General features: G+C 40.6%; 1 protein-coding gene across 1 annotated transcript; it reads right to left on the bottom strand.

The window, feature by feature from the left end:
* Positions 1–5698: 5698 nt before the first annotated feature.
* On the bottom strand, positions 5699–17323 carry trpv4 (transient receptor potential cation channel, subfamily V, member 4). Its single transcript, XM_053325225.1, has 16 exons — positions 17116–17323; positions 15755–16194; positions 15007–15164; positions 14233–14385; positions 13261–13401; positions 11502–11800; positions 11210–11389; positions 10946–11101; positions 10108–10200; positions 9905–9978; positions 9424–9589; positions 9275–9341; positions 8242–8546; positions 6768–6895; positions 6184–6305; positions 5699–6060 (listed from the first exon to the last, which is right to left on the bottom strand). The coding sequence occupies exons 1-16, from the start codon at positions 17122–17124 to the stop codon at positions 5960–5962; spliced, it is 2592 nt and encodes an 863-aa protein (XP_053181200.1). The 5' UTR covers positions 17125–17323; the 3' UTR covers positions 5699–5959.
* Between the last annotated feature and the right edge of the window lie 295 nt (positions 17324–17618).

Here is a 17618-nt window from a genome sequence, read left to right as displayed (position 1 = left end):
ACATTTTAAATGACTCTTCCCATGAAATGACAGATTACACCATCCAAGCACCATCTGAATGAGGACATTGAGATCTGTAACTTACCTCTGTGGCCAGGGACTATTGACTGTTAACACATTTTCAAGGGCAATGAGACACTCACAAGGATGGCCTGAGGGTAAAGTGGAGGAGAATTGACTTACGCTGGTTGTAAAAATCCCTTAGTAAATCCCAATAAGTCCATGAAGACCTTTACCCAGCGCAAAGGTCTAGTTGCATATTATGCACCTTAAGTACTGCTGAGAAGGAAGGAGAAGGGACGGATCCGTTCAAAGCAGGGTCAGTCTTTCACTCTCAAAACAGAGGGGAGGGAGGGTTGGAAAAAAATAAAGGCAGCTGCTCGCTCTGTAGAGTCTTGGCGCCGCTTCTCTAACCTACAGATTACAGAGGGGGGGTAGCAGGGGGAAAACGTCCCCTCCACACCGCTTTGGTCAACCTCAGTCATGTCCCCTGGCTGCCCTTGGGCCCCTAGGGCTCTCATCTCAGACTCCTCCCCAGCATCCCTCCCCAACGTCTACTAGTGGCTGGAGAAGATAAAGTCATGAGGCCAGCCTTCTCCATTTGGCTCCTACCTAGCAAAAATACTTTAATCAATAACTTTGATGTTCCTGAGGAGGCTTGTATAGTTAACCCACCAGCCTGAGAGCTGTATTGCACAATATATTTTTTAAAGAGTTGCCGTGTTTTACCACAAACTAAGAGCACTTGCTTTCTCTTTAGTGCCACTGAATAAAACTGGATGGGTAACGTGAGCACTGTACAATTTGTATTCTGTTTTTAGTATTTATTAAATACCACACAAGGTAAAAATCAGCACAGATGTGGAAATATATAAGGATATTTTCCCCAAAGGCACAGTCCCATAGCTTTTTTCATAATTCCAGGAGCTTACAGAGTTTTATTTCTTCAGCATCACAGCTATGTATGCTCAGCTGAAAAAGCTTATGGCCTCCAAATATTCATCTGGCTTATGTGGTACGTTTATTGCTGTATCCAATCTAAACACAAAAGTCTGGGGATTTTGCTTTTTCTTCCTGTTTCCTTTACTGTTTGTGTGGCTCTCAGAATGTTCATGTGGACAAACAGGGCTGTTTTTTTTCCCGAATGATCTCAAATGTACCAACGCTGCCAAAGTCTGAGGGTGCCGCAACCTTGAGAAAATAATATATATGGAAATGGGAAATCTATAAAGCATCTCTCTTATTGTTCTCCCTGCAGTGTTGTATTTATGTTTAAAAAATGATTTTGTCTCCTCAGGATGAAAAAATGTAAAGAATACCTTGCTTTTTTGAAAATGATAATATATGAGTCTTAGATTTCGAAATAAGAGTCTGAATATGAAAAAAAAAAGCTGTAAAATCCTTTAGTCGTGGGGTTTTCAACTTTTGAATGTGCCTACAGCCAAGCATCCCAGTGATTGCTTACCTTCTACCCTTCTCCAGTTCTGCAATCTCCTCCTAATCTCTCCTCAACCATCATCTTCAATTTGCTGAAACTGCCACTGTACCCCTCCCTCCAACCCAACGACCACAGTAGATATTTGGTCTGTTCCCTGCTTTTTGTCAATCTCAGGACTGAAATTTCTTTATTTTAATGTAGATGCTTGGTTTTCATTTATCCTCTTTTCTCTTATGTATTATTGTTTGACATAAGTAAATAAAGCAGATGACTTCTACGCCTGTCCTGTTGCTATACTCATCCAAAGTAGAACACTCTCTCTCTTTCTTTTCTTCTCTCTCTCTCTTACTGTAAACATCTTCTTATACAATTTTTAAGACTCTGGACTAGGCCTTACTGTAAGGAAGGTAAGCATATTAGTCTTAGGATTCACTCTGCACATCACCACCATATGCCAGCCTCTACAATCCTGTTGTTCATTTGACCCTTTTCACCTTTGTGGCAGCAGTGGTATCACTAGAGCTTCACAGTTCATGAAGAATCCTTGCTGTCATTTGAAAACAACCTCACCTTGGGTAATAAAAAAACAAGAAAAGAGCTAGACTGTGCCGTCTTGTATGGTGCAAATGACATTGATTGATATTTTTCTTGGATAAGGATTTAGAGAAACTGCTCTTAGGCAGAGGCAAGCTAAGTCTCTTTACACGCAATCTACCAAAGTGGTCAAGGTGAGGTGTCCTCTTCTGATGCCTGGATACTGGAGACTAAGACCAAGCTAAAAAACACTTTATAACCTTGTTTGTCAAAAATCTCAGTAGAAACTTCGATCTGTATGCAGCTCCATGCACTTCACCCCAAACACCCAACACCTAAAAACATACTGCGTTAGTTTTTTTTTTGGGGGGGGGGGTTCTGAGTTTATGTTCTAGTGTAAATCTATCAAAAAATTGTATTTATTGTAACAATGTGTTAGTTAGAGTAGGATAATACCAGTATGGCATAGGCCTGCTACAAATTGCACTTCCTGACAACATACACTCAATCTGAATGTTTAACAACATAGGTACCTTCAAGAACTCAATATTGATGCCTTTTTTCCTCCTTTCTCTCCTCACTCACAACCTCTCCACCCACCTAAAACATCAGATAAGCCATAGACTGATGAGCCAGCCGCCTCCACCAGAGCGTGTGGTACTGGGAGAGCGCACTGATTTCATATACGCTCACTCAGACAGAAAAAGAGCTCTGTGGAGCAGAAATGCTTCTCTTATTAGCAAAACTCATTCACCTGCATGCCACATTGAGTCCCTGGCAATTTCACAATAAATCATGAGAGTTGCCTATGGAGGCCAAGCAGCAGGCTGACGCTCCGCTGCAGCCGTGCCCTCGCCTGTCAGTTTAGACACTCTGAATCATTTCGGGTCCAGCAATCGCGTTTCGTCGTAGATGAACTGAAAGGTCATCTCACACGACACCTCACCAATATGTCTCTGGTTCCTCATCTCCCAGTGCTTCCAATGATTGCTCATTCCATTTAGAAATACCACACCTAGGTGAAAAATTTCACTGGGGATCATGGGAGGAACTTCAAGGAATTATTTCAGCAAAGAGAAGATTAGCTGTGAGGGAGCCACAGAACTGCTCTAGGAGTTGTCTCTGAGTCTAGAGAGGGATTCAGTTATGATCTATCCACCTCTTTTGCAATATCACTGAGTGAAATGATCAGTGAGAGTGGGACTAATATGTTGAGAGTGGGACTAATATATGACTAATATAAGAGAGTCTTGCTTCACTGTGTCAGGCTGCTGGACATCAGGTTGACAATGAATGTTGTACTTGAAGCCATCAGACAGTCTGGAGCGTTGTTTAGTGAATGAGTTGGCCCATGTCCAGCCCAGTATCCGCTTGAGACTCATCAGCCTAAACACCTTAAAGCTTAACTGGCTGGACAATAGCTGAACAATTTGTACTGCCAATATCTAAGCTAGTTAGTTTACTTAAGACCTTTTGGCTGAGGCTGTCAACTTTCCCTTACGCATGGTTACTAAATGAGGGCCGTTACAACATGATCGTACTTGGCATCACATAGTTTGTTGAGACACATTTGTGGCAGGGAGCGTACAGATGCTGCAAGCAAGTGAGCCATTTTGTTAACAGCTCACACTTCCTGTGCAAGTGTGTGGTTCCAGAGTTGCTGACAGTGACACTTGCAGGACCGAGCTCTGCCCTACTTAACAGGCTGCAGCGAGGAGGGCAGGCCAAGTTGTCAGCGGCGCTAGGTGCTCACTGCTTAGATAAACCTGGAGGATTAGTGGCCCAGTTAAAGTTGGGGCAAAGAGGATTAGCCTCTTCTGTGAGGTGGCGAGAGATTCCCTGTGTCCTTCAGCGCTGCCGGCCTCAGTGAGAGATGAGAGGAGGAGTGGTGAGGGGTGAGGCACTGGTTATCGTGACTGAGAATCACCACTGTAACATTTTAAAGAGGAGGAAGAAAGGTGAAGTGTAATGATGAAAGGTGAAAGGCAATGAAGCAGTTCATAAATTCATGCCAGCTTGTGGTTTCATTAGGGAAGCAAAAGCCCATAATTACTGGCCAGGTGTTAGAGTGAGGTCAACCTGGGATCTAAAGGGAAAAAAGGGTGCTCCATTCTACAAACTATAACCTATTATAATAATAACAGTTAGCATTGATAATGTCATATTTACAGCTATAATTACAACAAATATTTCTGCCCTACACTAACAGTGGGAATAGGCACAGCCAATGCTTTAGTCTTTCTCTTCTGGGATGTCTACATGCAATAAAGCAGACGAATCTAGACCTCTGCAGCCATCAGCAGGCCACAGAAGGAACTGCAAATGATCAATTCCATAAAAATACTAAATTGAACGCAGAGCAGTGAGAGGACACATTTGCTTGATAAAACAAAAATGGAAACAGATATTATATAATCAGATTTTTTTTAATTCTCTAAAAAATAAAACAGTTTTCCAAATGAAACAGTTCCTCCTTTTTAATGACATATATCTGATCTCTTTCCATAGAGCTGTTATCTAGTAAAATTTTTTTTTTTTTCTGGCTGGTGGTCGTTAGTAGCACATGAAGTATCTCAAGAATGAAATAACAATCAATCATTAAAGTATTTACTGGAAAACATCTTCAGAAAGGCACATGATCAAAAAGACTGAATACAGCCTTCTTTTATAAAATAAATTATGTGTTTATTGTTCTGTGCAGCAATGTACAAACAATATAAAAATGCAAAGACATGTCTTTATAAAAGCAATGTAAACATAGTGAACAATGACCTGTGACCTTCGTCTGAAATTAATTTGTGAAAATGAATTGTACGCCCTATCTGCTCTTAATCAAACTGGCATGTACAACAACACAAATACATGCATATACACAATATGTATCTGTATAGGGCAAGGAGCCAATTGCAATGAAAACACTGCAGCAAATAGGGAGAAGTACATAATGGCAAGGCCTCAGAGTTGATTATGCAAATATCCCAGCTGCAAAGGAACAATAACTCTGGAAATTCAAAGACAAACCATAACATGGGAGGCTATTGTTTGGCATTTGCATATTTGCTTGACAACTATAACCTGCTCATCATGCACATCTTGTTCAGAACAATGTCTTTGTATTCATACAATAACACACATAAGAAACTGGCATAGTGCATTATTTCAGTTCAAAGAAAAGCTGTGCAGCCTGAGCTTGCAGTTTTGCAACTATTTCATTAATAAAATACAGAACATATACTGTCTAAAACAGATATATCCTGTGTCTACCTTCATAGCTTGAATAAAAAAAATGTAATCAGCATATATAGTATACTATAAGCTTTATGGACACATCATATAGGGAACCCTTAAATATAAAGCAAGCAAACATGAGCTGAGGTCTAAGTCTATACATATTTATTGCTGTCCTCTTGAAGAAATACCTCCCATTGTGATTACATTTGTAGATTGGTATTTGTTTTTATCAAAGCTTTGATTATACTGCTAACGCAATAATACAGTAATTATGCTTCTGCTCACTACAAGAAAAGCCATGATTCAGTTTTCTCTAACACGGTAATGAGGTTGGCACTGAAACGTTGTGACACTCTGAAATCCCTGAGTGATGAGCTTCTAACGTCTGAAAAGCAGAGGTATAGTATGATTTTACAGTAAATGTATTTTTTATGCAAGTAAAAAACAAATTAATCTATTTCTTAATGTTACTTTTTCCATTTAAAAAACCTCAGGGTTAATATCTTCAAATCTATTTAGTGTTTTTCATATGGGTCATTCTTTAAGACATTGTACATCCAGTGTCTTTTTGTGTGCTCAGTCTTCCATCTGTCCAGCTGTAATATTTACTACACTTCCTCTGAACAAAAGGCACATGAGATCTGTGCAAATTAGTGCACTTATTGGCCAAATTGTCCCCAGCAGAGTGATCTCCCTGATGCTGATGGCTCTATGCTGTCTCTTTGCAAGAAGGACAGCGCTAGTCCTCTGCAGGCGTCAGTGCCTGGCTGTCAACGGCTCCATCTCTAACACAAGATCACGAGGCCGTGGGCCCTTATTTAACTCCACCACCCGCGGGACGACTGTGGACCAGCGGTCTGGAGGGGGATAAAAAGAACATGGATTTTCTTTTATCTCTATGAATGAGTAAGTGCTGTCCACATGAATATATACTGTGGTTGTTTATGCATTTATTCATAAGAGAACAGCAAGAATCTCACCTCTCCTCAAGGCTCTGACGCTCTGCTGCAACCCGTTAACTTGACTGGTCTCATTCTTGCCTGGATCTTCGTTGATTATTGCCAGGTTTTGATTCCAGTGGCACCAGTTCACCTCATCCACCCTGACATAACATGATAATGTTGGTATGTTAGCAGAAACAATATGGTGTTGAGAATTTCTTCATTTGTTTTTATGTTTTTTCTTATGTATAATATTTGAATAAAACTCCCTTTCATGAAATTTACAACTTTTTTTGACATACTTTATTTCTGCTCCCACTTTTGGGAATTATTTACATCCAATTTAGTTTTCAATGTATACATCTTGAATTGTTAATCACTTTGTTCATCATCTTGGGCAGGTTCAATGGCACACTTGTCAACATTAGAGCTCATCAGTCTTCTTGCATACAGTGTATGGATGTGGTAATGCTGTTCATCTAAATACATTTGTGGTTTGTAGTTAGTGTCTGGAAGTTCACCTTGTCAACCCTGACACAACATGGCACCACTAGGATTGACTGTTGTCTTTGAATTGACATTTGGCTTCACTGTGTAACACTGGTTAGAGTCATGCAAAATACCTGAAGCACCAGCGTCGGTCAGGTGTACCATCGCTGTTCTTCCCCACAGTCACCATCTCCCCAGCTCGAAAGGACTTGCGAAGGCAGACTGGGAAAGATCGCTCAATGTCCAAGATTGTTGTTGCCCACTTGAAATAAATATAATTTAAACATGTTTAATATGTGTATATAAAACAGTATTAATATTTTAGGTGGGGGGTACATGGGGACAAAACTCCATAACAAGCTACAAAATATTATTATTATTTATGGCGTAATAATATTTTTATGTCAATTTGGTTAGAGTAGTCTCTAACCGAATAGACAGAGTAATCTGCAGAGTAACATTAGTATGAATTCTGGAATCATGTTTCTGGCTACTTAATTCAAATCCAACATTTGCTCTTCTTTCGGTTCTGTTTGGTCTACATCAACTTTTTAGGTGCTAAACAATGCTACTGTGAGCAGCGAGAGTAAATAAAAAAAGTTATACTTCAGGACAGAAAGTGAAAACAATAAAAGGTTCTGTAGAGTTGAGGGAATCTGAAGATTCAGGTGATAATTCTCTGTGGGTTCGTCACTACAAGTGGCATCTTTCACATTTAAACCCGTAGTGCAGGACTTTTGTCTCCCCCTTCTGGCAGTTAGAGCGAATAGTACCTGGATGTAAATACAGTTCTATGAGTGCATACATGAGCATCTTTGTTGCTGCTGTAAAACAGTAGATACATTTGTTGTGTGTCACAACTCCAATGAAATGACTTGTTTCACTATCTGAATTTGATCCATTCAGTCCGATAACATTTGGAAAGTTTAGAAGAGCTGCACAATTAAATTATTTTATCACTCAATTTAGCGGAGGGCTAAACCAGAAGTTAGCCAGCTTAAGTCTCTCTCGAAAGTCTCTGGTGTGCATGCTCAATGAGCGTCCTTCCATTCTGGCAATCCAATCATTGCTGGTTGACTTAAATGCACCACTATTGGTGTGCCAGTGCAGGAATATCGCCACAGACACCAGATTAAAAACTCTGTTGTACAGAGATATTTACTTGGTGGTGACAGGCAGCATTGTGTAAACTCAGTTGGCAAGGACTTGAATGTAGGAGACATTCATTTATATATAAAAGCCCTACACTCTAGTTTTAACATAGCAATTTGAGCAATGGTTTAGATAAAAATATTGACTGGTGCATCTTTAAAGGGTTGGTCTGACAGTTTCCACTCTTTCTATAATGAGATTTGATGGTTGAATATTTAAATTTATTTTTTCAAAACTGTAAGCACCACAAATTAAATTTGTTTTTATGACTTGGGGTTTAAAATTACATTTACCAAGACCTGGCCAAATTAAACCAAAACTATCTGCATGGCTAGTTTACCACAAGAGATAACGAGACAGCCCATCAGCCTTTTTAGGTTTTAGGTTATATTTAATGCTGACATTTAAGGTTGAATAAACACTACCCAACACAATTACCAAACACTTCCAGCTCACCTGAAGCTTCCAGATCTTCTTGCTCTCCTTCGACACCTGTCCCACTGTCTCCCCCATCAAAGCGATCAACATGTTGAGCAGTAGCACAAAGGTGAGGATGATGTATGTAACTAACAGGATAAGGAAAACTGCAGGATACTGTGCGCTGTGGATCATGTCCAGCTCTCCCATCCCGATGGTCAGCTTGAAGAGGTCCAGCAAGAAAGTACTGAAGGTGTCTGGGTCCCTGCAATTGGGGTAGGTGGGGCAGTCCCCATCACACACTGAGCCCGGCGGAGGACACACGGTGAGCAGGGACACCAGGGCTGTGGGGTGAAAACAGGGGGACAGATTATATATGTAACTCTATACTGAGAAAGCAATCAATACCACTCTCATATCTGTCTGTTGAATGCAAGGTTACGGCTTGGAGATAGTCAGATCAGTGGGAGTGGGGGAAACAGCTAGCCTAGCTCGGGAGCATGTCTATGTTCCCACAGCCATATGTTCCCACAGCACCTATGTTCCCACGTTTCTAAGAAATTATAAAAATTATAAAACTTCACAACCCAGACAAATGCCATTTATAGAATACTAGCTAAAATAGCAGACATAGATCATCTATATACAGTGTCTTTGCTACATGAATTCAATAAAACAGTGCAGTTTAGATTTTGACCTAAGGTCTGGTTCCCGACACGTGTTTGCAGCATACTTTTTTGCAGCATACTTTTTTAAACCATAATGATGAATTGAGTCCAAATATGTGACAGTCATTAAGTGCGCATATGTGTGATCCACATTTTGGCATCAAAATCTCACTCCAGCCAGCTACCCAAAGTTGGCAATCGTGTTACAGTTGGCTTATTAACATCAAGATTGGGAAAAAAGGGAAACCAGTCTCCTGTCTGCTGTTTCTTTTTTAGAGGACAGACATTAAAGTGAGTGAGTATCCCTTTTGTCATCTCACTCTCATCATATTTACCAAAAGCTAATTATCCCTACAAGTAATGTTGACATACAACAGTAAATTTAAATGACCATAATCGCTTACCTGATGCATATCCAATCATGAAGAGCACATAGACCAGTAGAAATCTAAAAAGATCTTTGAAAAGAATCTGAGAACCAAAAACAAGAAGAGCGTTAAGATGCACGGATAGTGATATTTGAGGTTGGTTGGTCACTGTTAATTTTCTTCACCTTCTGTATCATGATGCTGTAGGTGCCAGTGAGCTTCAGACCTCTGGTGAAGTAAAGGGTGTTCATCCATCCGAGGACAAGTGCAAACACCATCACAGACACATAGGCCTTAATGCCAGACAGGTAGAGAGCAGCTGTGACTATGATGAGTACAGAGTAAATGAAGCTGGAAAGGACAGATAAAAAGTTTGTCAAGGAAACAGCTACAATGCCAAAGTATCTTAATAAATAAGGCAGGATTGCCAGCATTTGGCACATTATAGCCTTTTTGCTCCTGATTTAAATCAACACAGTTCAGAGAGGTGCTCAACATTTTCTGCTCTTTGTTTGGATCATGGGTTTAATTAAAGATGTAAACTATATAACATACCAGTGAGGAGGCTGAGGAATTAATTACATGACTCAATTAAGAGGATACAAAATCCCTCAAGTCAGAGAGCTACAGCAAAGGTGAGGCAGAGGGAGTAAGGACAGGACTTACTACAGCAGTTGAAAGGATCCATCAATAAATAAAGACTTCACCCCGGGGCACTTCTTCAGGAAGAGGTCCTTAATCTGCAAAGTGCAGAAGAAACATTTCCATAAAGGTGAGAACACAGTCATTACAGATTGGAGTTTGCAAAAAAAGAGCCTGAGAGAGACGGCAGCAAGCAACCCGCGAGGCCCCAGAGCCTGTTGACTTACATTGGTGAGGAGGAAGAAGATTCCTGATGCTAATGTGAGGATCTCTCCAGACATCCGCAGGTAGTCTGTGGATGTTTTGTAGGGGTATGGGGGCTGGACAGAAGGAAGCAGAGATTTGTGGATGACAATCAGTTCAGTTTAATTTATAGCTGAAACTATTAGTTGATAATCGATTCCTCAAACGACAGACAATTAATCAGAAGATTTCTCCAGATGAGAAATGAATTGTTTAGGCATTTTTCAAGCAGAGATGTCAATTGCTGATTCCAGCTTCTCAGATATAAGGGATTTGCTGCTTTACTGTGTTTTATATTATCTTGAGTATCTTCTGACCAAAATACATATTAAGAGGTCACTTGGGAAATTGCAATGGGCATTTTTCATCATTTTCTGACATTTGCTTGATTAAGTAAGAAAATAATTGACAGATTAATCGTAATTGAAGATGATCATGGGTTGCAACCCCAATTCAGTTCATTTAGAACTGTTCAGCGGCAAAACACAATATATACACAATATACGTCATATTCAACATAGTATACGGGTAGATAAGAAGAAAAATGGTAAAAAAAAACATGGTGGAAATTCAGAAAACAGAATGTGCATATAGTATTTAGCAATCTAATCTACAGGACATTTAGCCTACATAACTCTGATAATATATATGCCAAATAAGCAGCATGATGGCAAATACCCGCTATGCTAAAAAATATGTTGATGTGGTGTCTTGACAGTTCAGTCCAACATGGGAACATCCAACTCTTTCAGCTCATGAATCACTAATCAGTTCCCATGCAATCTGTCTACACTGTGGACATTTCAGTAGTTTCACACCCACCGTTCCCTCTGGATGGTAATAAGCCACAAGGGTGAAGACGATCATGGTGATGAGGTAGGAAACCACGCTGATGTAAAAGGTGACAGCACCGAACTTCTGCCATTTGGCCCTCAACAGCTCATTAATGGGCTCCACTGCCAACATCTCATGGCGGTTCTGACACCAGGATGAGAAATATGACACAGTTACAATGTAAAAAACTGTCTTACGCCACTTTTTATAGCTGCTATGATACATAAACTTGAACAATGGTGTCTCATTCACCTCGTTGCGACTGTTGTAGACAAGGATCTCCAGCACAGAAGGTTCCTCTCCACAGGTGTCCAGTGAAGACAGGTCATAGAGGGAGGAGTACACCGGTCCGTAAGCCCAGTCCTTAAACTTGCGTGACAGATGACGTACTTCCTCATCTTTGATCTCACGTCGAATAATGTGCTGAAAAACCTGGAAGAATAAAGAGAGGCTGATTAATATTATGGTATGTAGAAATGAAATTATGAATACTTCTTTTATTGTATTGATGTAAATGTCTTCTTATTTTCATCATTGCCCCTACCCCTATCTTGCCCAGCTTGGCCGCCATCATGAGAGGTGACATGCCATCATTATTGAACACTGTCTCCAGGCTGCAGTCTGGGTATAGCTTGGCACTCTTGATTAGCAGCAGGTCATACATCTTTGTGAGGAAACGAGTGTTGTCCTTGGTGTTGTCCGCGATGTGAACCAGGGCATGCAGCACTGTGTTTCCGCGGGAATCCTGGCGCCGCAGGTCGGCCTTCTTGTGTGGATTCTCAGTCAGGTAGTGCACTATGTCAGGCTGGTTCGTGCATGCAGCCAGAGAGAGAGGCAGCTCACCTGGGAAAACAGAGAGGCAGCATTCACTTCATTCAGAATTCACAGGAGATTAAGAAAACTGCATTTCAGATTAAAAATAAGCAAATCAACAGGAGGGTTAATTAAGAACTGTAGCTGGCTTCTGTATGTTTTTGCAAAGCATACTAAACATGGATCAAAGATCTGACTTAAATCCCCGCTATGAAAACAGCACAATTAGCAGTTGTTTGAGGGAGGGGCGCAATGGGGCCAGAGTGCCAAAAGCAGCTGCTGAAAATGAGCCGTTGCCATGGGTGACAGATTACTTTGTCACCTCACATAGAAACGCTCCTCTTCATGGATTTGCACGGGTGCATGCAGAGTGTTAGCGTGAGTCTAAATCCCATTAGCCATCAGCCCTGCCAGGTTCCTGTTCACCTCACTGCAAAGCTCCGCAGCAAATTACTCACACTGTGCCCGGACACGCCGGGATTTGGGAATGACAACCGTGCTAAGTGCAAATAGAAATCATCTCCTCTGTGATGAGTGAGGAGTATAACGCATGAATGTAATCAAATAGGCAATTCTTAAAATTGGGTTGGGTAAAAAATAAAACTAGTCCGTAACATTTCATATCTACCTTTCTTTCAGTGTTGGAGAGCTATATTAAAATCAATTATATTTGGAGAGGTTTAAAATGACACACTGTTATAAATAAAATGAAAAAAACTCTGGGTACTGTATTCAGTAGTGATGAAGGAGGCAGGGACTTAACATACAACAGCAGAGGGCAATGTTGAGTTTAGTTTACAGCCTCTGATATATTTATCCTCTTGGTCTTCCAGGTTTGTGAGGTCCTGCCCATGAGCACAGGATGTTTACTTTACTTCATTGCAGAACACAGACACCTTTCACTGGATGTCCCTCTTCGAAGTATGACATAATGCTTGTCTTTTTATGTGTTTTCGGAGCACTGTTAATGACGGTTTCTCGTACGACACTTCAAGAAACTTTTGGGTGTGAGGTGGAGTTCACCATTGGACCGCAGCAGTGTCCTGACTGCCTTTGCCCAGCCCAAACATGCCACACTAAAAAGAGAGAGGGTGGGGTCTAATGTCAATTAATTTTACCAGGGCAACCAACGTTCTTCTGCCAGGAAAGTATAACATGTATTAACTATCTTATCTTGGCAGCTGCCGTAGTATTCATCACAAAACTTTGATGTCAATTCAGTTGCATAAAATCCTGAATAACCACTTATGGGTAAAACAGAAACTCAGAGCCAGTGGGGAAATTGAAAAAATGACCAATGATGTCACAGAAGCCACAGACACACCACATCATTACTGCTCTGTGAGGCAGAAAATACAGATTTCCAGAACCCTACTTGTCTGCTGTGTTTTATCACCGATATGGTTAGGGTTTGAGGTATACTAAAAATAGAAATGCAGAAGCACAATGAACTTTCCAAACTACATTTATGCGCTGACAAAGGTCATTACCAAAGTAGAAGTAGCCCCCCTCATCCCTGGGCTGGAAGAAGCGTCCTCTTGCTTGGGCGTGAACATCAGCTCCCATCTCCACCAGCAGCTCCACATACTGCTTACAGCGTCGCTCTATAGCAATATGGAGCGCTGTCTGACCTGACAACAAAGAAAAGAATTAATATAGAGAGGTTTTACTAGTAGTACTATTTAAAACTTCTTTCTGTGCTGAAAAATATCATCAGAATCACTTTTGTTTGCCAAGAACTGATTACTTTACTGAGAGGTTTGGAGTTAAATACTGTAAACAGTCAAACTGTAATTAAAAGGAAAAGAGTCACATGAGAGAAGAGTCTGCAGGATTGTGTTTCTCTGACAAACTTTTGTCAATAAGAACTTAAATGAGGGGGTAATAAATAACTGCCTAAATTCCTGATGAGTTAGGCTTACATTTATGTGCAGGTTGTTTTTATAATGTCAAAACCCACACATGCACTTAAACCTTTTCATGTGGTCACATAAAACCCTCACTTTAAAAAAAAAAAAGCACAAAAAGTAGACTCATTTTCAAGCTACAGAGAACTTGTGCAATGTGCAGAGAATGAGTAAATATGACTAACTCCGACAGAAAAAGAGAACAAACTAAAGGAAACAGCATATTTTGTGTTATAATGTTTGTTTGTTTTTAATTTTGCAAACCATTACTTGTGTACAAGTTTTAATGTAAGGAGTGAAAACCAAACACATGAGGCCTGGGTCCACACACATAAATACATATATTCTTTTTGCCAATAATAGAGCCTCTCCCACCAACCCGGCAATCATGTTCAACAAAATATCTCTGCCAGCTTCAACTCAGTGGAAGAAGAAGGGATCCCAACCTTGTATAAAACATATATAAAATTCAAATGTGGCCATGATTTCTTTAAAGAAACCCTTCAAATAAGCTATATCTTACTGAAAGTCAGAATGATTGTGTTATGTTCATACCTCTGTAGTAGACATCCCTGAAGGGAGTATTGATAAACTCTCTGAGGTTTCCAGTCTTCTCTGCTATGCCCACCAGCAGCGGGATGGTGTCGTTTTGACCACCATAAAGGTTCAACAGGGCTTTAGGCAGACATGTCTTACCGGTGGACAGCTCTGGTAGAAAAATAAGATTAAAAAAGGGAATATTTACAGAGGATTACTTATGATTTGTTGATGAATTTATGCTGTATTAATTTAGATATATGAAAAATGAGTGAGAAAGAAAAAAACAAGAGCCTTGGGAAGTGCTGCATGCACATAATTCAGTGTTCATAGGATTTATAGGCACATTTTCACTATTTTTAGACTCTCAGAAAAATCTGTCAGACTCTCAAAGAGTTGGCAGTTTGCTGTGATTTCTCTCTTCTCCCTGTTATAAGCCTGAAAAAACGTCTCAGAAACATACAGGAAGCTTTCCTTGGGCCTGCCCCTGGCGAGACAAAGACTGTGTTATCACTCCACCTTTTCCCTTTCACATCCTTTGAGCCAAAAAACAACAGAGACAGATGAGCAAAGCAATGCAAAAAGCCAAAGGTTAAGGAGTCAGAAGATAAAGTTTGGCAAAAGCAGATTAGTGACTTAAGACTCCGAAATGTCATAGAAACTGTGAATGAGTGACAAATTAAAAGTGGTCCCCTTATACAAATACCCCTATGATCGCTTTTCTGACTCTTGCTTTAGACAAGAAAATAGCAGTTCACTTACAGATGTGATTTCTACCATTTCTAAACATACCTTTGAATTCCTCATCAGTTAACCTCTTTTCGTGACTTTGCAGGTACTCCAACAGGCCCTCGAGGGCCTCCGGGTCACCACGTGACACACAGTCAAAGAGAAGAGAGCGGTTGAATATTTTCATCACCTTTGGTGGGTCTGGACTTGGATCATTGTCACTGGAAATCTCAGTTTTACTAAGAAGACACAGAAACATGACATGATGTAGTCATCACAGATTCACTGAAAGATGCAGCCTTTTTACTTTTCATTGACAGAAAATAAGTAATTCACTCCCTGTAGAAGTTAATGGGTGATTGATGCACAAACCCTCATTGAAGTGATCACCCACACAGACGATAAATAGATCTCTGTGAATGTAGAACAGGTAGGGCAGCCAGGAAAAGGGCAGTAGCCTAAATATTACCTCAACTGCTGCAGAGGAACCAACAACATGCTCTCTGTTAGATCCGTGAATGGGCTGAATAAAGGGCCCACAGTGTGTATGTGTGTGTGTGAACATGCTTCCTCGTGTGGCACACCTCTACAGACTGGCAGTTGTACAAGGTTTTCATTTTTATGACAACATTTTTCCAAACCAACCCTTTTGTCTCTGGAAAAAACATCCAGTCTAGGTTCACTACTGCTAGTGCTAAGTGAACTACAAGAAGTTTAAAGAAACACACAATTGTTAGAACCTGAAAGACACATGAATTAATCTCACACTGATTAGTGAGTACGGTTTAGAGATAGTGAGGCTACTTCTCACCCTCTTGGGAGCTTCTTCCTGCGTCGTTTCTGGTTACTGGTGTTCCTGTAGGTACCATAGTCAAAGAGGGAGTCCATGGGTGCTTTCTTTGGACCTGGAACCACATTTGACTCATATATGGTAGATTCCAGTAGGTCCATGGGGTTGGAAATGCCCTTCTTGAAAGCACCCTGGAACTTCATCCGTAGGTTCTGCCTGCTGTCTGCAGGCTGGCCGGGCGGAACCAGCTCCTGACTGATGTCCTGAATTGCCGGGGAGCCATCCTCGCTCTCAAACAAGTCTGAGATGTCAGACAGGGGGAACGCTCCATCGCCCTCAGGCTGAGCGGCCGCACCATCACCTGCATCTACAGAGAGAGTAGCTCTGGAAGAGGCAGAGCCAAGGGTGTCGGCCTTGGACAAGGCAAGGTGGCACCTTCTCAGGAGGGCAGCAGAGCGGCCCTGGAACAAACACAATATCATAAAAGGTTCTGAGTAAGCTGCATGGCATTTATGTAGTCAGGAAAGTCTTAGAAAAACAAGTCTTAATCTGTTCAAATTTAATAAGACAGCCACGATAGTGTGAAAAGGGAATGTTTCACTTGGTATACATTTCATAACTCATAAACTGTCGGCTTAAAAACACATAGCTTAAAGATCTTCTGCCATCTCAAGCATTTAGTCTTTTCTTTCTGCTCCTAATAGGTGCATCCGATTTATATAATTTGTATCCTTTTTTTCCCTCAGCTGCATGTTTTTCTTTTTCTTTCTCAGCAAGCCAACTACTGTAAGATATCCTTAATAATGGTGGACATGATCACGAGGAAGGATTATATACAGAACAGATGAAGGTGGAAGGAGGATGTACAAATGAGAGCGACAGATCCAGCAGTCGTAATTGCCGACAAGCCAATTTTACATATTGCAGTGTTGAACCATCAGGAAAGTGTGAAAAAAAATATCATGACAGCTTGTTTACCAAGATTTAATGTGATTATGCTGTTAGTATAATTTTCAGAGGAGCTTTTCAGAAAGAAGCACATATACGCTTTTCTTCAGAAAACCGAGGTGGTAAGCCACCCAAATCCTGACACGTTCTTCTCTTTTTCAATTTCTTTAGTCTATAAAAGCCTTAAAAATAGCCAAACAAGCATTAGCTAGGTCTTTACCCTGAAAGTTGATGTTTTATTTTTGTTACATTTGGTCTTTGATCAAGTGAAAAAAACTCTAGGAAATCCTGAAAATAAACAGCGATAAAGGTTTTTGTACACCGGTCAGATAAAAACAAAGTGGCCACGATAAAAAACCTATTAATTAATTAGCAAAGAGGCCCAAGGAATTTCCGCTTGAGAGTTTGACATTTGACATTTAACCCCTCTGTACCTCATTCATCCCTTTTATCACAATGATGTGCCAAATTCCTCTTCAGGAGAAACTGGAAATGATGCTGAAGCATGTGGTCGCCTTAAAGAAACAAAAACATACAGATGACATACAGACAGAAAAAGAAAGAAGCAGGTCCTGAAAAACATACAAAATGAACTTTGGTGTTTGAGGTTTGGGTACGGAAATCATAGCAAAGGACTGATGCCAAGAGCAATAACATGGCTGTGAGTTTGGACAGAAAGATGTGTTTTCTTTAAGAGTCAGGGTAACACCTGTCTGTTCCACACAGGACACACTCAAAAGGTATACAAATGCCCTACAGATTTACTTTTCACAACTAGCTGTGTATAATCTCACATTCAGCCTCTCTGCACACACAGACATACACTTTACAGTAGCTCATCACAGGATATGTTGCACAACATGTCATCCTCACATGTGTCCCTCCACAGCTTCCTTTCCAATCACACGCCTTCTTGAGTTTGTTCATGACATTGACA

The sequence above is a fragment of the Scomber japonicus genome, chromosome 9 (assembly GCF_027409825.1).
Source record: "Scomber japonicus isolate fScoJap1 chromosome 9, fScoJap1.pri, whole genome shotgun sequence".
Taxonomy (NCBI): domain Eukaryota; kingdom Metazoa; phylum Chordata; class Actinopteri; order Scombriformes; family Scombridae; genus Scomber; species Scomber japonicus.
This window is presented reverse-complemented; position numbering and strand designations above follow the sequence as displayed.

Coding starts and splice junctions, on each gene's coding strand:
- trpv4 (XM_053325225.1), bottom strand. Junction 15,165..15,754: donor AGGAAGAAGCTCCCAAGAGG/GTGAGAAGTAGC, acceptor TGAGATTTCCAG/TGACAATGATCCAAGTCCAG. Junction 13,402..14,232: donor CAGGGATGTCTACTACAGAG/GTATGAACATAA, acceptor CTTTGTTGTCAG/GTCAGACAGCGCTCCATATT.